Source organism: Eptesicus fuscus, chromosome 6 (genome assembly GCF_027574615.1).
Source record: "Eptesicus fuscus isolate TK198812 chromosome 6, DD_ASM_mEF_20220401, whole genome shotgun sequence".
NCBI lineage: Eukaryota > Metazoa > Chordata > Mammalia > Chiroptera > Vespertilionidae > Eptesicus > Eptesicus fuscus.
The window spans coordinates 41,230,001-41,251,607 of NC_072478.1; the positions used below are offsets into that span (position 1 = coordinate 41,230,001).

General features: G+C 35.3%; 1 protein-coding gene across 1 annotated transcript in view; it reads left to right on the forward strand.

The window, feature by feature from the left end:
- Positions 1 to 21,607, forward strand: part of SPOCK3 (SPARC (osteonectin), cwcv and kazal like domains proteoglycan 3) — a 356,111-nt gene that overhangs the window by 320,441 nt on the left and 14,063 nt on the right. The window contains exons 7-8 of the mRNA XM_008144652.3: positions 6,176 to 6,295; positions 20,412 to 20,633. Coding sequence (XP_008142874.1) covers positions 6,176 to 6,295; positions 20,412 to 20,633 — 342 coding nt within the window. The remainder of the gene's footprint in view (positions 1 to 6,175; positions 6,296 to 20,411; positions 20,634 to 21,607) is intronic.

Below are 21,607 nucleotides of genomic sequence, written 5' to 3' on the forward strand. Positions count from 1 at the left end.
CAGTTGGGAGCCAGCAGTCCTGGATTGTGAGAGGGATGTCCGACTGCCTGGTAGGATCAGGCCTAAATGGGCAGTCGGACATCCCTCGAGGGGTCCCAGATTGGAGAGGGTGCAGGCTGGGCTGAGGGACACCTCCCCAACCCCGTGCACGAATTTCGTGCACCGGGCCTCTAGTATATAAATATTTTCAAAGATTTGATACCTAACATATTATTTATGTATGCTATAGGTAGGAGCTTCAAAATAAAATGTCTTGGGCTTCTGGTAGGCACTGAGATGTTCCCTAAATCACTCCATCAATTCTCACTACTTGTGATCCTCTTTGAGTAATAAGAACCTAGGATGTGAGTGCACAGTACTCTTTTTTTTCCATTGTTTAAAGTACTACATATGTCTCCTTTTTCCCCAATTCACACCCCTGCCCCCGCCACTCCCACCTACCACAACAAGCCCCCACTGCCCCAATGTTTGTGTGCATTGGTTATGCTAATATGCAATTGCACAGTATTCTTGTGTAGCCCTGTCACTGATGCATAGTTTATTGATAAGAAAAGATGCTAGTGTAGCATAACAGAGATTTTTCTGAATTAAGAGTACCAGATTTGCCATGGAATAATTATGATATGAAATGAGGTAGCAAATTCTCTAAACTAATCAGTGTTATAAAGGATGCTACCGTACTTTCCGGCATATAAGACGACTGGGCGTATAAGATTTTCCTGGGTTAAAAAGTCATTTTATACGCCGGAAAATATGGTATATTGGACTATATTGATGGGATTAGATGTAATGGATTAGATATATTGGACTATCATATTTTCTGGCGTATAACACGACTTTTTAACCCAGGAAAATCTTATACGCCCAGTCATCTTATAAGCCGGAAAATATGGTAATACCTCAATGTTTGAGTTAATGACTATGATCAATAAATTCTAATTGTCCTCCTTCACCTCCTGTCCACACTGTGCATTTAGTAATTGCCCTGCAGTTTTCATGAAGGAGAGACCGTGCAGGGAGGAAAGTGTCTCTCTCAAACAAATTTTCAGAACTGGGGTGAAAAGCCAAAAGGTATGAAAGAGTATAATCAAGACCGACAATCAGCCTCCCGCCCCACTTCTCCTCATTTCCACCCTGGGTCATAGAGCTGATCGTTTTTTAAGCTTACTGTTTCTCCCCATCTGGTGATGAGCTCATTTGTGAAACAGCCATTTATCAACTTCAAACATTACCTTTACATTTTCTGCTTTGATAAATGAGAACATATTCCACTTCTCTCCCACTTTTCAATATAATTACATGGCTATTCTTAGCTTTTTATTGGTTACAATTTAGAAAGCAACATCATTAGCAAAAACAAAAACAGAAGCACTTAACCATCTGTTTCCAGTCCCGTAGACATCGCTCGCCTCCTCTTTTGTCGGATGAGGACGTTAGCATGGCCATGTTTCCCTCCATGTGGACTTCCTCCTGCCTTCATATTCCTAGTGGCTATAGTTGGACCGTTCATTGCCCAAACTGATAACACACTTACATTTTATTCTGTAATCATTTTTAAATCATCTGTGCATTCTTTATCAAGTAAGTCAATTTGCACACAAAAATTTTTACAATATGACAATGTGAATACTGTTCACTAAAAAGTGAGAATTTATGCTGCAGTTATAGCTATACAAATGCATATTTTTTTCTTTCTTAATGGGCAATATTACTAGCCTCAGTCTTAAATGCATCTACCATTTCATATCCCCATATGAAAAAACTTACTATGGTAAGTTTTTACAAGTTGTCAACCAGAGACTATTCTATCAAATCACACTCTGGCCATCACCCACCAGATTTGTTTGTGACTGAGCTGACCGTAAGCTTGCTTCATCTTGAAATGTACTACATAGCTAGTCTGAATACTGTGCTTCTCAGTTTTTGAGTGGAGTCCCTCTTTTGTAAATTTCATGCCATTGTATTTTTTTTTTAATTTCCTCTATTAGTTTGCTGCAACCCATTCTCATGGAGGCAAGGAATGCAAAAATATCTGAGCTCTTGCATACCTAAACATGCCTTTATTCTGCCCTATTTGCTTGATAATTGAATAGATATTGGGTACTTGATTAAAATGTATTTATTTTAGTATGTTTTTATTGATTTTAGAGAAAGAGGAAGGGAGAGGGAGAGAGAGAAACATCAATAACAGAGAGAAATATCGATTTGCTGCCTCCTGCATGCCCCCTACTGGGGATTGAACCCACAACCTGGACATGTGCCATGATGGGAATTGAACCTGTGACTTCTAGGTGCATGGGACAACACTCAACCAACTGAACCACATTGTCCAAAGCTAGAATTTATTTTTTTTATTTTAAAATATATTTTATTGATTTTTCACAGAGAGGAAGGGAGAGAGATAGAGAGCTAGAAACATCGATGAGAGAGAGAAATCGACCAGCTGCCTCCTGCACACCCCCCACTGGGGGATGTGCCTGCAACCAATGCACATGCGCTTGACCGGAATCGAACCCGGGACCTTCCAGTCCGCAGACTGACGCTCTATCCACTGAGCCAAACCGGTTTTGGCTAGAATTTATTTTTATTAAAATGTTGAAGGAGTGCTTTATATTGTTCTGTAATCCAGTATTGCTAATAATTATTGGAAGATAAAGCTGAATCTTTGTGTTTGGTAGTGACTTTTTGTTTGTTTTTTAGTCTGATTATTTATGTTTATTTTTATTTTTTCCTGCAAGCTCTTGTAACTTTATTTTTATGTTTTATATTCTCTCTTTTAAAAAAATATATTTTATTGATTTTTTTACAAAGAGGAAGGGAGAGGGATAGAGAGTTAGAAACATCGATGAGAGAGAAACATCTATCAGCTGCTTCCTGCACACCCCCTACTGGGGATATGCCTGCAACTAAGGTACATGCCCTTGACCGGAATCGAACCTGGGACCCTTCAGACCTCAGACCGACGCTCTATCCACTGAGCCAAACCGGTTAGGGCTATATTCTAAATATTGAAAGATATTTTGGTATGAGTGTATATAGATCTAAATTTAATTCATTCAGAAAAGATCTCGGTGGTTCCTTTTTTTCTGAAAACTTGTCCTTTTGCTGTTATAGGAATTATTTAATTTTTGAAATAATTTTATCAATTTCAAATTATTCTTTCTCTTAATAACTTCCATAAGGCAGATAGTAAACTTGTTAATCTGGACCTCTATGTCTCCTTTCCTTTATGTTCTTTTGCTCTAGTCTCCCTCTATTGTTTTTGTTTTATAGCCTAGATTGTTTTTTGGCTTTATCCACACTGATTCTATTGTGTGTTTTGTCTTTTCAAATATGTGAGTAGGTGTGTGTGTATACAAATATAAATGTATATGTAACTTTTTAAATTTTCAGGATCTCTTCCCTTTTCATTCATTTGCTTTACCTAATACCACGCTCTAATTAATAATTGACACATTTGAAGAACCTTGTATTAAAACCTAGCTTTTCTACCCCTGGAGATAAATAATAGTTTGTGAAGGCCTGGTGTGGAAGGTGGGGGTAAGGCTAGAGGGAAAAGGGGACATATGTAATACTTTCAAACAATAAAGATAGTTGTTTTAAAACCTAGCTTTTCTTTTAATCATATTTATTATGTTATTATGATTTATTATCCTGTTACTTGTTTCTGGCTACAACTACAATTAGATCAATGAGTACCAAGTACTGCTCTAGTTCACTACTGGCTATTAAATTTAGGACAGTCATTTATATTCAGTGTCCTAGTTTCCATAGCTATAAAAAATAATCATCATTTACCTAATCTTCCAGGCTTTATATTAAAATCAAATGTGGAACCTCATCAAAAGTATTTCACGCTGTATAAATACAATGAATTATTTCTAGGGGAACTGTTAGAAAATATGAAGATTGGACATTTTGACTTGTTCTAGAAAAGAACAGTAGTAAACCACAGATGACTGTCAGACACTCACAAGAGTGAAGTTTGACTGGTCATATTGCAATCCGAACATGTCTGTAACAAAGGATTTGATCAAAAGTGAAGTAGGAATGTCATTCTATAAATAATGTTATAGTCCAATATTGTTTACCTCAGGTATTTTATTTTGTTGTGTGAAAAGGACATTTGACTCATAACTTATAATAATGTATAACAGCAGTGTAGCCTCCGTCTGGAAAAAAAAAAAAAAGGAAAGGAAAGTCATATGGGGTAACCTCCATCATGGGCCCCCATTGATGCTGAAGAATATGTGGTGGCATATTAGCTTATTTTTTCCATGAGATCTGTGTGATCTGTTTTTAATTGACCTTAAAAATGGACTTGAACAGACTGACAAATCTCAGAGGGAAGGAGGGGCAGGAAGAGATTAACCGAAGAATTTATATGCATATATGCATAACCCATGGACATAGACAGTAGTGCAGTGAAGGCCTAGGGTGGGGTGGGATCAGGGTGGAAGAGGTCAATGCAGAGAAGAAAAAGTGACATCTGTAATACTTTCAACAATAAAGATAAATTAAAAAAATAAACTTGAAGATACATGCTCCTTTAAAGAAGATATATTGACATAGGCTTTGTGTATTTTCTTTTAAAAATCTGTTTTGTTCATGTACATCTCTGCAGTGATGATCATGTCACATGACGACAGTCATAACTTACTGAAATGGAAATTGATAAGGTTTGAGTGAAACAGTGTCTTGTTTGATCTAATTTGGATCATGCTACTACTGAGGTAGTTTGCTATAAAGATTAAGACTTATGCCAAAACCAGTTTGGCTCAGTGGATAGAGCATCGGCCTGTGGACTCAAGGGTCCCAGGTTCGATTCCCGTCAAGGGCATGTACCTTGGTTGCAGGCGCATCCCCAGTAGGGGGGTGTGCAAGAGGCAGCTGATTGATGTTTCTCTCTCATCGATGTTTCTAACTCTCTATCCCTCTCTCTTCCTCTCTCTGTAAAAAATCAATAAAATATTTTTTAAAAAAAAGACTTGTGCCCGGCCAGCGTGCCTTAATGGTTGAATGTCAACCAATGAGCCAGGGAGTCATGGTTTGATTCCTGGTCAGGGCACATGCCTGGGTTGTGGGCTGGATCCCCAGTGTGGGGCATGCAGGAGGTAGCCAATCAATAATTCTCTCTTACCATTGATGTTTCTATCTCTATTTCTCCCTCTCCCTTCCTTTCTGAACTCAATAAATAAATAAATATATATATATATATATATATATATATATATATATATATATTTATAGTTTAAAAGACCTTGTATTCTATCTTTTGAATACAGAATTTGGATCTGACACTTGCCTGACCTCCCAAATGCATAATTTTTCTAACACGTAAATGTCGGCAATATTAGCATAGATTTTATAAAGTTTTTATAAGGATTAAACATGCTACTATATATAAAGTCTTTTGATAGTAGGTAGTGTTAGCTGTTATTAGTATTATTATTATCGGTATTATCACAGGATTCTTAATTCCTAAAATATTCCAGTACAATACCTGCATCATCTTACATAGAAATTGAAGGTATCGTGTATTTGGAATATTAGAGTAAATTTTTAAATGCTATTTTTCTTAAATATAAATTCATTGAACTCAAAAAATCATATGAAGTCACAGATATTTCATTAGATATACATAATAAGCACTATAGCACTAAAATTTACTATCACAGTTAAAAAAAACCTGCTAAATCGATCAACCAACTTTTTATCGTTTTTTGGCAGATATTTTATTGGATAAAACTTTGCTTTTTGTTTGGGTATGGTATAGCCAATAATAAATGTGTAAGTATTCAGTTTGGATTTTCAACTCATATTTCCCCAGATGATTACCACCTTACCATGACAAAAGTGTTCAGAACATACATATTTGACCAATTTATGTGATGTTAAAAATTAGAACTTTCAGTTGCTGTTATATTCTAGAGAAAAGTGGAAGTACAATTCTACTAGAAATATTTCTTTAGTAAATAAAATATTATACTACATCTCATTGCATTTGAAACACATTTATTTTTAGTGTTTGAAAAGCTGAAACACAATTAGTCATTGTATTACTTTTCTTTTTCTTTTAGTTGTTGTTACATTTCAGTTGCTGGAATAGTTGGAGAATTAGCATTGACCTTCTAAGTTATTATTCATGATTGTTGTTGTTCCTCTTTGTTTTTAGCATGCAGTGACCTGGAGTTCAGGGAAGTGGCAAACAGGTTGCGGGACTGGTTCAAGGCCCTTCATGAAAGTGGAAGCCAAAACAAGAAGACAAAAGCATTACTGAGGCCTGAGAGAAGCAGTAAGATTTCTATCTTTGAAATACGCCATTGTCTTTGATGTGGGATTTTATTTCCAACGAATCACTTAGATCAAAACACCTACTTCAAAGTTTATCCTTCACTTAGATGCTGAACAAAAATCAGCCTTGTATTTACTTCCAGCACACCTATAGTATTTTGCAAGGAAATAAACCATTTGTGAAACCCCTGATTGGTAGAAAAAGGAATATCCCTCAGAGACAGCATTTAGTCTTTATATTGAATTGAAGGTGTAGGAATATTTTTTCAGTGTTTTCATAGAAGTGGTAAAGAGTAGAACAACAGGGGGGGAAAAGGTAAGAATTTTGGAACACAGATTTTTAGAGAACACAATTAGTGCCCCTCATTCCCAAGATTAGCCTTTTCATGATTGCTTTGCAAACATTTCTACTTTGACCCAATGATGACAGTAGACTAAAAGGGATTTTCAATGACACACTGAAAATTAAATTTATTAACAGGAGTTATATGAATCTGATATGATTCTTTCACTATCTATTCAGGAGTAGGGAACCTTTTTTCTGCCAATGGCCATTTGGATATGTATAACATCATTCTTGGTCTATACAAAATTATCAACTTAAAATTAACACGCTATATTTGGTCAAAAATTTAATTAACTCACCCATAATGCCTTGGCAGGGCCAGGCCAAATGATTTAGGGGCCCTTATACAGCCTGTGGGCTGGATGTTCCCCACCCCTGATTTATATAATCCCCCCAGAAGTTTTTGTTTTAATTCCTTGAACATCAGAAATGCAAATTGAAATAGGGAGCTTGTTATGAATAATTTCGTGAACTTTGCATTTTTCAAAAAAGAAACCTGTCAGTATGATTTTATTTCCAAAAAATATTTTTTACGTATTTAACACATAGAAAAGAAATAAATTGAAACGTGCTTAATTTTAGGGAGCACCCAAAGATTGAAGCATTTGACTTAAAATAGTGCAAGAGGGAGTAGGCAATAATCATGAGCAGCATCTTATAGCTAACAAAGGAAGTCCCAAGTATGTTTCCTTTGCTTATTGTGACATGACCCATCCACTCTCACTTTCAATTCTCAAATATCAGCTTCTAAAAAAAAAAATCATAAGATGGCACACACATCCATAACCTACATTTCCTAAAATGCCTCATTTGTTTTCTTCTCATCAAGGAATTTTTTTACAGTTTTCACTTTTTGTATTTATGTATTCAATAGTTCTGTTTTACATCATCATTGTTTTTTTTTTTTCTTTATTTTCTTTATTTTTTCATCACCATTTATTCAACCTCTTCTACCCTCTTTCATCTATACCCACCTCTTCACCCCACAATCTCTACACTGTTGTCTATGTCCATGAGTTCTTTCTCTCTCTCGCTCGCTTTTTCTCTTTTGCTCTATCCCTTTGTTTTTGTGATTAGAAAGGCATTCCTCACTGGTGGACTATTTTAATTTCTACATTGTTTACAATTTCATTTTAAGCATTTACTTGTGCTTTACTTCACCTTGTGGTGTGAGGTAGGGATCTAGTATTATTATTTTTCCCTCAAGTAGTTGATCAAATGTACCAGAGCTGTTTACTTAATAATCCTCATTCTTTTGCTAATTTAATTCTTTTGTAAAAAGTACTTTATTGTTTAAAGTATTACATATAGTATTATATCTGTCTCATTTTTCCCCATTGACTTCTCCCCGGCCACCTCCAACCCCCAGCACATGCCTTTACCCCTTTAGTGTCTGTGTTCATTGGTTATGCTTATATGCATGCATACAAGTCCTTTGGTTGATCTCTTACCCACCCAACTCCCCTGCCTTGCCCCTGAAGTTTGATGGTCTGTTTGATACTTCTATATCTCTGGATCTACTTTTGTTCATCAGTTTATGTTGTTCATTATAATCCACAAATGAGTGAGATCATGTGATATTTATTCGCTTAGCATAATGCCCTCCATGTCCATCCATGCTGTTGTGAATGGTAAGAGTTCAATTATGCTATCACCAATGGACATAATTATCTCTAAATGTGTAGTGACTATGTATATGTTTCTTTCCACAACATTCAGAAAGAAATGAAAGTATTTTCCCTATTGTGTAGGAGTGTTTCTCAGGTTTGTCTTCAGAATTATTGATTATATCTTTGGCAGGTGTTAATTTTTTTGATGCCTTGAGAGTAAGCAAGTGAGATGCCTGATCTTAGTTAATAAGTTATATTTACACTTTTTATACAAACATATCTGGAATGGGACAAAAGTTTGTTCCAGACCCTACATTTTGATTTTTTATTAATGTCTATACCTCTCCAACCAATTCTCATACTTGAATATTTACTCTCAAATGTATCATTTGAACTTGAGTTCAGAAAAATAATCTTTCCCATACTTGGAGACAGATAAAATGAGAGCTTGTGTAAACATTCAGCACAGTGTCTGCTTAATTTTACACATTCATAAATATTATTTCCCTTTCCAGTTTTTTCTTGTAAGAAATGAGACATTCTTAATATAATGGTATAATTACAGGAAACTCCTTGAGAGATGAATATTTTTGGAGAAAAAAAGAAAAAGTGAGTACAGGATTCCTTATACTCTGCTTGAATAAGTCAGAGGCCAACTAAGAGTAAATTTACAAAAGGAAGTTACCCATTAGAACACATAAGACAAATACCTGGAAGAGAGATAGCAAACTCACTCAACTCCTCAAATAGGTACACCCTCTGAATGAATCTTCTCCTGACATAATCATATTTAATGTATAAACCAACCCTCTAATATTATATTCCACATCTCCTTTTTATTCTTAGTTTTCCTTTGTAGCAATTCTCACTATCTACCATGGTGATAATCTACTTGTTCATTTTGTTTGTTTTTCTCTCTCATACACCATCTGTCTTCCTCTCCATCTCTTTTTCCTTCCCTCCGTCCCTCCACACTTGACTATTGTAAATTTAATGAATGCAGAGGTCTTTATTCACCACTCTATCATTGAACCATACAATAGTTTGACACATAGTATTCATTCAATAAAAATGAGTAGAATTAATGAACCGATAAAGCAAATAAGCAATAAAAATACTATATTGTTTGCATATACCATAATTTAACCAATCAATTATTTCCCTAGGAATGATTATTTACTATTTCAATTATTTTCTACATGACAACCAATTCTGCAGTTACTTGGTATGCTTTTATTTCCAAGAGAACTATTCCATACAATGGAAGTAATGGGTCAAAATATGCATGAATTTCAAATTATAAATGGTAATAAATGTTGCCAAGCTGCTTTGCAAAAAGTTCAGGGCATTTTTAAGTTTTAACAGGTAAGCATGAGAATTAACTTTAGTCTTCACCCCTGCCATTTTTTTTAAAAAAAAAGTTCTTTTTAGCTTTTCCATTCTTGTGCGCACTTTATTATATGTTGTTAATTTAATTTGTATTTGCTTTATTAGTGATGAGATTGAACACAATAAGTATATACTATACCATTATAATCTGTATACCTTGATATATTTTGTTTCATTGTTTAAATCTCCAAAAGTTAAAGAACAAATATTATACATAGGGGTTTTTTGTGTGTTTTTTTTTATGGTTGTAGTTGAGTCTCTGTGTGTCTGACCTTTGGAAAAGATATTGTATTAATTTTCTTTTTGTCTGTTTGGAAAGCACAATCACATGCAATCATATGCAAAATCCTCAGATTAACAGTCTGGTTCAGATTAAGATAATGTCTTATTTTTGCTTTCCTATACACCAAATGCTCTCCCCAGTCAGAGAAAATGATAGAATTACTTACATCCCCAGGGTGAATGAATACAGTCTAATTTCTTTCCAAGACATTTCTCACTTTATGTCTTGCTGTCTTCATATTGAGAGAAAGATTGCTTTTGGAATCCGATGGCTTAAAGACAATGAACTCTTTTAATGCAATTAGGAGCCTTCTAGGACAACATCTTTTGAAAACAAAGATTTATAAAATTAGAAGATAAATTTCATTTTCTTATGTCAAGTAATAAAAAGAAAGATACAGATCATTGCTTATTTGGTTTGTTCTAATTATTGAGACATCTGGCATTTTCTTCTTTTATGAGGTAGACAAAATAACTCTCTATAATAACATTTCATTATACACTTAGTATTACTTACATATTATCTTACTATTTAATTTTAAAATTTTGCCAAATTATATATTCACTAGTGGCCCAGTGCCTGAAATTCATGCACGGGAGGGGGTGTCCTTCAGCCCAGCCTGCACCCTCTCTAATCCAGGACTCCTTGGGGGATGTCCAACTGCTAGTTTAAACCTGCAGTCGGACATCCCTCTCACAATCTGGGACCGCTGGCTCCTAACTGCTCACCTGCCTACTGGCCTAATCCCCCTAACTACCCTCCTCTGCTGACCTGATCCCCTTAACTGCTCTCCCCTACTGGCCTGATCCCACTAACTGCTCTCCCCTGCCAGCCTGATTGCCCTAACTGCTTTCCCCTGCCAATCTGATCACCCCTAACTGCCTCTGCCTTGGCCCCGCCACCATGGCTTTGTCTGGAAGGACATCTGGTCTAATTAGCATATTACCCTTTTATTAGTATAGATAGATGCCTGGTGCATGGGTGGGGGCCGGCTGGTCTGCCCTGTAGGCAGTCGCAGATCAGGGTGGGGGTCCCCACTGGGGTCGGAGCCAGCCTGGGCCAGGGGCTGGGACAGTTTGCAGGCCAGTCACGCCCCCATCGGGGTGTGGATCCCTGCTGTGGGGCATGGCCAGCTTGGGCGAGGGGCTGAGGGCCATTTGGGGCCAGTTTGCAGGCTGGCCAACCTCCCGGCTTTGTCCGGAAGGTCTTCAGAAGGTCTCCCGTTCTAATTAGCATATTACTCTTTTATTAGTATAGACTAGAGGCCCACTGCATAAAATTCGCATACAAGGGTGTGTGTCCCTCAGCCCAGCCTGCACCCTCTCCAATCTGGGACCCCTCTATGGATGCCCGACTGCCCTCTCACAATCTAGGACTGCTGGCTTCCAACTGCTCACCTGCCTGCCTTCCTGATTGCCCCTAAATGCTTCTGCCTGCCAGCCTGATCACCCCCTAACCACTCCCCTGCCAACCTGATTGCCCCTAACTGCCCTCCCCTGCAGGCCTGGGCCCCCCCAACTGCCCTTCCCTGCAGGCCCAGTCACTCCCAACTTCCCTCCTCTGCCAGCCTGGTCACCCCTAACTGCCATCCCCTGTAGGCTTGATCGCCCGTAACTGCCCTTCCTTGCACACCTGGTTCCTCCCAACTGCCCTCCCCTGCTGGCCATCTTGTGGTGGCCATCTTGTGTCCACATGGGGGCAGGATCTTTGACCACATGAGGGCAGCCATCTTGTCTGTTGGAGTGAGGGTCAATTTGCATATTGCTCTTTTATTAGATAGGCTAGAGGCCTGGTGCATGGGTGGGGTCTGGCTGGTTTGCCCTGAAGGGTGTCCCGGATCAGGGTGGGGGTTCCCTTGGGGCATGGGGCAGCCTGGGCGAGGCACCTGTGATGTTTTGCAGGCTGGCCATGCCCCCCAGCAACCCAAGCAGAGGCCCTGGTATCTGGGATTTATTTATTTTCTATAATTGAAACTTTGTAGCCTTGAGCGGAGGCCAGGGCCAGCCACAGCGGGCGGGAAGCTTGGCTTCTTCCATTAGTGGGGAAACCCAAGCCTCCTGCTCGCTCCGTGGCCGCAGCTATCTTGGTTGGGTTAATCTGCATACTCACTCCTGATTGGGTGGTGGGTGTGGCTTGTGGGTGTAGCAGAGGTAAGGTCAATTTGTATGTTTCTCTTTTATTAGTATAGATATTTAGCTAAATTAATGTCATCCTATATAAATTGAAACTATAATTATAAAATAAAGATAGTAAGTGAATAGTATATTATAATACAATTGTTTTGTTACATTATTCTGTCCTGGGAAATTATCTAGTGGATTCATTAGACACCAAACTTTTGATGAACCTCTAGTCTTTAGGAACTATCTTATCCCGAATAGAAGGAGTTACTATTAGCATTGGTAATTTTGAAATCATTAACAAATAGCTTGATTCTCACAGGATATGTGAAATATTGTAAATTTTATTATATTCTGTTTTCAACAGAAGAAATTTCTTATTTTCAAAATATAGCTATGCAAGGTGTTCAGTACACATTTCACCAGTAATTTGCATCATTAGAACATAGTCAAAGTGAAACCCCCTCCCCCAAAAAAGACAATAATATATATTTTTTAAATCAGTGCAGGAAAAAAACATACATTTTTATAAAATAGACATATATTTCTCTTTAAAAAAAAATTTATTGATTTTAGAGAGAAAGGGAGGGAGAGAGATAGAAACATCAATAATGAGAGAGAATCATTGATCAGCTGCCTCCTGCATACCACACACTAGAGATCAAGCCTGCAACCCAGGCATATGCCCTGAACAGGAATTGAACCCTGACCTCCTGATTCATAGGTCTATGCTCAACCACTGAGCAACACAGGCTGAGCACATATGTTTCATATGTATTCAATCATTTATAATGTAAGCATTATTTCTATTGAAGTTTACTCCATTATCTGTTGAGTAACTAACACACAACCTGGAAGGTAAGCATTATAGGTGTCCTAAAAGCATCAAGAAATGACAGCTAAAACAAAGGAGAAAATATAAACAAAAAGGAAATAAATTAGCTCAAAATCATTACATAACATGAGACAAAAAATTGTTAATAGCCTGATACATGGTTTTGCAATCTTACTTCATTCTCATACGTATATTCACATAAACATTTATTTTAATCTTTTAATCTTTTATGTGTTCCAAATATTTTCTCACTACATCTTTCTGTTTTGATCTCAGAGTTCTTAGTTTGTGTTCCTTAAGAAAAATCTCTCTCAAAAAAAGATTGACCTGGATAATATTCTAATCTATATATTTTTGCACTTGTTGGTATGAGATGATTATTACAACTGATTATGTTTTCTTACTGAATTTAAATAACATCTTTGAATTATTTAAAACCCATTTATTCTTTGTATTTTTTGTTTAAGTTTTATACATATTTTTTTCATGGTTCCTTCTGTTATTTATTTCTACTGTAATTCTGTTATGTTATGATACCATATTTTGTATGCTTTCACTTATTTCACATTTGTAAAGGTCCACTTTATGCCCCAGAATAGATTTCATATGCACTTGAAAGGAATGTGTATTATTATTCTGTTATTATTTGTTGGAGTGTTTTATAAATGTAAATTATTTCAAGTTTATTGGCAATGTTTTTCAGATCTTCTATACCCTTGCTGTTTTTCTGTCTACTTCTTTTATTGATTGTCTACAGATTAAAGTCTCCAGCTGTAATTGGGAATTTGTCTACATCTATGTTTGGTTCTATCAGTTTGTTGTTTTCTTCTCATGCAATTTGAAGCTTCATTTTAAATACATACAATTCAGATTGTTATGTCTTCTCGTTCAACTATTTATCATTATGTAATATCCCTTTTTATCTTGAAGTTAAATATATTATTAGTATAGTCAGTCTGGCTTTCTTCCCATAAACATTTGCATGGTATATATGTTTTTCAATCTATTAATTTCAACCTACTGTGCCATTTGATTTAAAATGGTTTCCTTCAAGACAATATACAGTTTCTTCTTGCTTTTTAATCCACCCTTACTTTTTTCTTATTTTTATTGATGTGATCAGATAATTTACATTTAATATAAGTATTGATGTGATTTAACTGCAATCTACCTTTTTGATAGTTGTTTATCACTGCTTTGCCCATTTTTCTCTCTTATAATATCTTTTTTCAGACAAATTAAGTATATTTATGGTTATTGCATTGCTTTTGTACAAAATGTTCCTGGAAGGTTCAAAAAAAGATGTGGTTTTGTAGATTATTCAATGTTTTCTTATATTTAGTGTGGAGCAATACTTGTTTTAGCTTTCTACTTCTTAGGTGAAAGCAAGGAGTCCTTGTCTTTATTCCTGATGAATATTTTCACTGGATGTAGATTTTTGAAAATATTTTTTTTGTCTTTTTCATCACTTAAAGATATCATTCAACTCTTCCTGGCCTCTAAATTTTCAGATAAGATGACAAACTGTAGTTGAATCATTGTTTCCTTGTAATGTGCCATCTCTTCCTGCTCATTTCAAGTTTGGTGTTTATCTTTAGTTCTTAAGAATTTGTTTAGGAAAGTCCTTCCTTTGTATATTTTTCTTGACATTTATTGTATATCTTCAAACTATAAATTTAGATATACAAGTAAAATTTCTACCATTATTTTCTCAAATTATTTTTTCTGCACCATCTTTTCCTTCTCATCTGGGGCTTGACCAGTGTATTGTACTCTTTTATATTATCTAGATATTCCCTGAGGCTCTGCTGTTGTTTTTCCCCCATCACTTTCCTTAACTTAAACAATTGCAATTTTTCTAGTGATATTATATATATATATATATATATATATATATATATATATATATATATAGAGAGAGAGAGAGAGAGAGAGAGAGAGAGAGAGAGATAATATATATATGTATATGCTGCTTTATTATTTTGTTCTTCAATTTGCATTTAGTTCTTTCTTATAATTTTTATTTCTCTACTTAGAGTTTCTATCATTGCAATTATTACAAGCATATTTACTTTTCCTTCAATAAGATAGCTATTTTAATTGTTTTAAAATTTTGCCTGCTATTTCCAACAACTGGGTCATCTCAGATTTGTTTCTATTGGATTGTTTCTTATGAATATGTTCCATTTTTCTGGTGCTTCATATGTCTTATAATGATGGATGTTTTCCCAGACGTTATGGATTAAATTAATTTGTTATGTTACTTTAATCCAATGAGAGGCATTTTTGTTGTTGTTGTTTTGTTTTGTTTGTACCACATGCTCATTCTGTTGGGCTCAAAATGAAAATTATACTTCTTGTGTGCCTGCCTTAATCAGTTCAGAATTATAATTTTGAGGAAGTAATCTGAGTCTACAGTGTATGAGGGTGGTTAATTGGTCATCACAATCTAGAGCAGACAATAATTGGTTTTTGGACTCCTTTCCTTCCTGGATTTCTCCCTCATTCTTCAGTGGTAGTGTACAATTTTCTAAGTGTCCAGGTTATAATGTATGCATTCTTTATTTACCAGGGTCCCTACTGTTTTTTGCCATGCCAACTCTATCTATCCCTGGGCTAAAAAACAGTGAAAAATGGGAATTCATTCCATATAATTCCCCTCCTAAACTGTGAACTTTCCACTAGAAAAGTGCTTGCTTCTTATTCACTCCTCTCTTTCTGTGTTTGTTGTTGTTGTTTTGTGTTTTTGTTTTTTTGTTTTTTAATTATGTGCAGAGCTTAAAAACTCATGGGTAGGAGTGTCAGTCCAGTATTATGTTACTCATCCAATATTGGAAGTGGAATATAAAATAACTACTTAAATGACAAATTAAAAAGAGGATTTTTGTCTTCTTTGTCTTTAAATCTACAAGACCTTTGAACCTAATACTTTCATTACCTATTTCTGTTTATAACTTTTTTCTCACCAAATATTACAGTACCTTTTTATTTTTATTTTTTGAGGGTAGGGGAGAATTACAGTAAAATTTAAAATATTAAATATTCATAATTAAGGCTAATCCTTCAGTCATTTTGAATATATTTTGACAGTTACTGCTGTCATTTAAATGATTTTTACATCAATTTTTTAATATCAGTTATGCTAATATATCTGCCATTTAAGTAAATGCAATTGTTAAAATAGACTTTCTATTAGATTAGTAAGTGAACAGTTATGTGCCTAATTCTAGACAAGAAAAAAATAAACTTATTTTCTGCCATCAAATAACCTATGAGAGAATGTAGAGAGATTTTTCAATGATAAAGACTGTGTGTTTGATAGCTTCTGTACCAATCTGAGATTATACTTGATATTGCTTTTACCTGGAATGTACTGCCCCATATTCTCTGATTACTCATAGTTTTACTTTTATATTTCTGCTCAACTACCCTGTTTTTAGAGATAGTGGGGAGGGCCTAATTCTGAAGATGGCCCTTCCAAATTCCTGGCCAATGGTTATTCAAACAAACATTGTTCTTGGTACTAGTGTGAAGGAATTTTTTAAATGGAGGTCAGTTGCCCTTAAAATATGGACAAAGGAGGATCTAAAAGAATAAAGTTTGCAAAACTGCCCACAGATTTGTGAAGAGAGTTTCTTTGGAAAAAGCTCGGCTTTGATTTCACCACCCCTCTAAGAGATGAGTATGTTTTCCCTCATTTCTAATCGAGGGAGCAGTTTCTACAGACCACTCCGAGTTTTACGTGTGCTCGCAGACAAGTGGATTATGGCAAATCTAAGAGACAATGGTAGCCATGATCGGTTTACTTGTTTGGTTTCAAAGCAAAGGAAAGTTACTGCTGCTTTGGAATTGTATGTCCAGATAAGAAATACAAGAATGGTTACTGTGGGCAATATTTGAGCCATATGAATTAGAACCAGTGTAAATTCTGCCCAAGAGGGCCATTGGAATAGTGCATATGCCCTGGCAGTATAATTGGCTCACCAGATATCCAGAAACTAACTAAGAGGTGTGGTCAGCCAGAGGAAAATATCATATATCACAGGAAATACAGTGGAAGTGTGAGTGTTCTGGGAACCCGCTGCTTGTGATTAGTGTCTGAAGTGAAGCAGTCTTATGGAATCTGCAATAATCTCCAGGACATAGTGTCAGAATTGAATTAAACTGGCCCGACAGGTGTGACTCAGTGTTTGAGCATCGATCCATGAAACAAGAGGTCACTAGTTCAATTCCCAGTCAGGGCACAGGTCTGGGTTGTAGGCTCGATTCCCAGTAGTGGGGTGCAGGAGGCACCCCATCGATGATGTTTCTCTCTCATCAGTGTTTCTATCTCTCCCTCTCCATTCTTCTATCTCTAAAAATCAATAAAAACTTATTTTAAAAGGATTGAATTAAATTGTAGGAGACCCTTTGTTATCCATAGGGAATTGGAGAATTAATGGTGAGGAAAAACAGTACATTTATGCTACAAGTATTACACAGAACAAATTTTTCTTTAAAAGAAAGGAGATATTTTTTTCTTATTTTTAATCACTTAAAAAACTGGTAAGCTGTTTAGAGCAAACATCAACATGGAGTATTGTGGGGTTTACAACATATAGAGAATTAAAATGGATAACAGCAGAAAATGTGAGACAGTTTGAATATACTCTGGTAACTTTCTTATAGCATATGTGAAGTGGTATAATGTTATTTGTAGGTAGAGTGTGATAATAGTGTATACTGTAAACCCTAAGGCAAACACAAAAATAAAATATAAAATATATACAGTTAATAAACTATATTAGTCTCCTAATTCTGATGTAACGGATCACCCCAAGTGGCCAAAGCAACACAAATTTATTAATTTTCAGTTCTGCAGGTCAGTGGCCCAACACAGGTTTCACCGCACTGAAAGCAAGGCATCTAGAGGACATGAGCCTTCATGCAGGCTCTAGGAAAGGATCCACATCTTACTAGTAGATCAGTTGTGTTGTTGACAAAGTTCAGGTCCTTGCAGTTATAGGAATGAGGTCCCTGTTTCCTTGCTGGTTATAAACTGAAAGCTATTCTCTGCTTATAGACATCACCCCTATTTCTAAGCTTCTGGTTTCCTTCTGTCTTCATTGAAATTTTTGGGGGGTCTTATTTCTGTCTGACTATTGGTATGGAAAAATTCTTTACTTTTAAGATTTATGTGATTTGATTGGGCCTATCTAGATAATCCACAATAATCTTCCATTATTAAGGCCAGCTGATTAGCAACTATAATTTCAGCCACAATCTTAATTGTCTTTATATTTGCATTGTATTGCATATAGTGACTATATGATAGCATTATCCATGAACTCTTAAAGTCACCAAACAGTATTTTTTAGCTCTATAAGTTCAAGATAAGACCAGGAAAACCTTTTTTTCCCCAAATTAATTTTATTTTTGGAGCATCGACAGGATCATATTGAAAGTTTAAATTTAATTTAGAATATAAAAATAATTTTCTTTCTAGTCCTTTTATGTTACTTATTCTGGTGACCCTTATAACACAATTTTATGTATATCATTCAAATAACATAAATTCACTGTACTTTTTATTTTCAAGGCAACATAGATCATGCTTTAAAAATCTTTACATTGTCTAGATATGGACATTATAGCTGAGTTATATTGAATAACTTAACCTAGTAAGATAGCAATAGAACAGGGGTAAGTTACCTGAATTCATATCAGATACTTTGACATTTTTTATCTGAAACATTATGACATTTCATCAAATTGATCCTTCAGCAGACATGTGCTTTATGAAAATGTAATATCCCTTTAGTATAAAGGGCAAAATCTTAGTTCTATTGTGTCTAACATTTGTTAAATATCTGTGAATGTCCTGTTTTAAGAAATATTCTTTTTTGCTGATGCTTGTGTTGTAAGATAAGTTCTCCTCAAAGTAGAGCTACAAAAATTATTGAAAGATAACAGTACTTTTCTTTCACACTATAATTGACAAAAATAAGAAGGAAGAATGTGTTGAAACCACCAATGATGTTTACAAGATATATCATACAAGCTTAGCAAAGATAATTTTAAAATTTAGTTTTTAAAGATTGATGATCAGTCATAGTAAACTCAAGCACTTGTGAATATATGATACACATGGCTATTCCTGTCACTCCCTATGGCATCCCAGCTTCCACACTTGCCCTCATATTATACACATGACAGAGATTGTCAATTTAAAGTAAAAGTCATATCATGCCACTCTCTGCTTTTAATATTTTAATCATTCTTCATTGTTCTGAGTAGTCAGTCCAGAGTGTTGGCTTGAATCTAAGGCTCTGTTACCTCTCCTCTGATTCTCCATCGCTTGTCTCTAAACAGGAAACACTGGTTGGTGAATCCCTAGCTGGTGGCCTTCTGCTCACTTTCTCTGAGCATTACCTTACATCTCATCTACCCCAACACAGAGTGAGCCTTCAGACTTGGTGGAATCCCAGGGCAGTCTTTGCCTTTGGTCTGCATGGCCATACTCCAACTACCATGCTCTTTGGCAATAACAGGACTAGTGAAAAGTAGATATGCAGCTGGAAATCAGATGCCCATCTCTCCTTCTTGCAGACACTGTAGACTTTATCAGGATTCTCTTAGAGTTCTCCAGGCTAAGTTTTGGAAGACAAACCCGTTGAGTCCTCCATTCCAGTAAGTAGGTGAAGGGAGAAGATAGCCTCTCTTCACTAACTCTAAAAGCTTACTAAAAGATAATGGCTCTTCTCTCTTCTTTCCATCGCTTATATTCATAAAGGCAGGTATAGCACCCTTAAGCTTCTCCATTGCCCTGAAAATTAGATTGGGAGAGAGGAAGTGATTTAGATGGACACCAGAAATCTCTTACCAAGAACTCAATTTCTTTGAATGGTTATGCAGAATTTAGTATATTTGTTTTCTACAGGTTGCTTTCTTCATGTAATCCCTAAGCATATGACAACTTCTGGTAGAAGTAGTTTTAACCAATACCTCAACCCATGCTATTTTAAAAGTGAGCTCCAAGGGAATAGGGCCTTATCTAGATTTTTCAACCCGGTATTTCCAGAACCAAGGCAAGGAAATAGGAAATGAGCAACTTATGTTTGCCATTGCTTTGTTTGAGTGGGGGAATTCTGTTTTGATTATACAAAAAATCTTACATGAAAAATGAAAACAATGATAATAAATCAGATTATTTTTCCTCTGTGCTTTTATGAAAATGTCACAAATACCTTTTACCTTATCCCCATTGCCTAGCATGGTGGTGCACAGATAGAAAGCAGTAAATATGTTCAGAATACACAAATACATTCCAAAAAGATAGTGAAAATTTTAATTTGTCAAGTCCACAAATTTAAGTTTTAATCCCAATAATCTAAAAATGATAAATAGGATTCAAACATTAAATGCTAAATAACTATAACTTTCTTTGCAATTATTCTTACATCGTACCCTACACAAACAATTATGTTACTTTATTTTGCTTCCTGCTGATGGGGACTTTCAGGTTTAACTAATCATTTTCTGTCTTTGCCATTAGGATTTGATACCAGTATTTTGCCAATTTGCAAAGATTCACTTGGCTGGATGTTTAACAGACTTGATACAAACTATGACCTGCTACTAGACCAGTCAGAGCTGGGGAGCATCTACCTTGATAAGAATGAACAGTGTACGAAGGCATTCTTCAATTCTTGTGACACATACAAGGACAGTTTGATATCTAACAATGAATGGTGCTACTGCTTCCAGAGACAGCAAGGTAAAAGATGAGACACCTACCAATGTAGATAGTTGACCTGCATGTCAAATTTTATCTATTCCTTCATGATTAAAAAAAGTGCATTCTATATCCCATTCATTTCAGTAGATGCTTTTCTGATTAGAGTGTTTAATAAAAGAGAAAATAAGAAGCATGTTGAACAATATAATTCTGCTAGGGATGCAAAACATGCTAAATAAGATGAAAAAATAGTAACTAATATTTATATTAATATACTTCATTATAGTTTTCATTATAAACCACCAAGAATCACATAGAGATATGAGAACATCAATATTAAAAGTAATCAGTAAAATTAATTTGCTATCTACATTGCCCACAGTGTAAAATAAATTGTTTTTATCACTCTACTATAGAGTTTTAATGTTCTGTTTTGTGATCTGGTTAAATGAGCTGAATGAACCACAGAATTTACCATAAAGTTATTTTTACTCATCTGATTTTTAAATGACTTTGTCTTCCAAACTCTCAAAATCACTTAGCTTCATAAAAATCCACAGCAAAGAAAGTGTCTTGATTCTCTGGAAGAAATGAAATAACCTGAACATTTGGAATGATGCTAGTTATTTATTTATTTTTATTCAGAAACATTAATGTAATACAAAATTGGAGCCATGCTTATATGCTCAGTCGACTAGTAATTATAATTATGTATATAAGGGGAAGAGATCCAAAAAAACTCATGATAAAGTTTGGGGAAATGTAAAGATATAATGATATGTATAATTTGGAGCTAATTTTATAAAAACAGACTGATAATTTATCTAAAGTGATATATCTGCTATTGTCACTGATTTTTTAAATTCTTGACAGCTAATAAAATGAGTAAGTTACTTTAAATTATATTAATGATTCTCCATTTTTCATATGGGAAACTAACACATTACTAGGGTATTTTACTATATCAATTAATTTTTCATATATTAGTAATAGTTTAATAAGTAGGGGTAAAA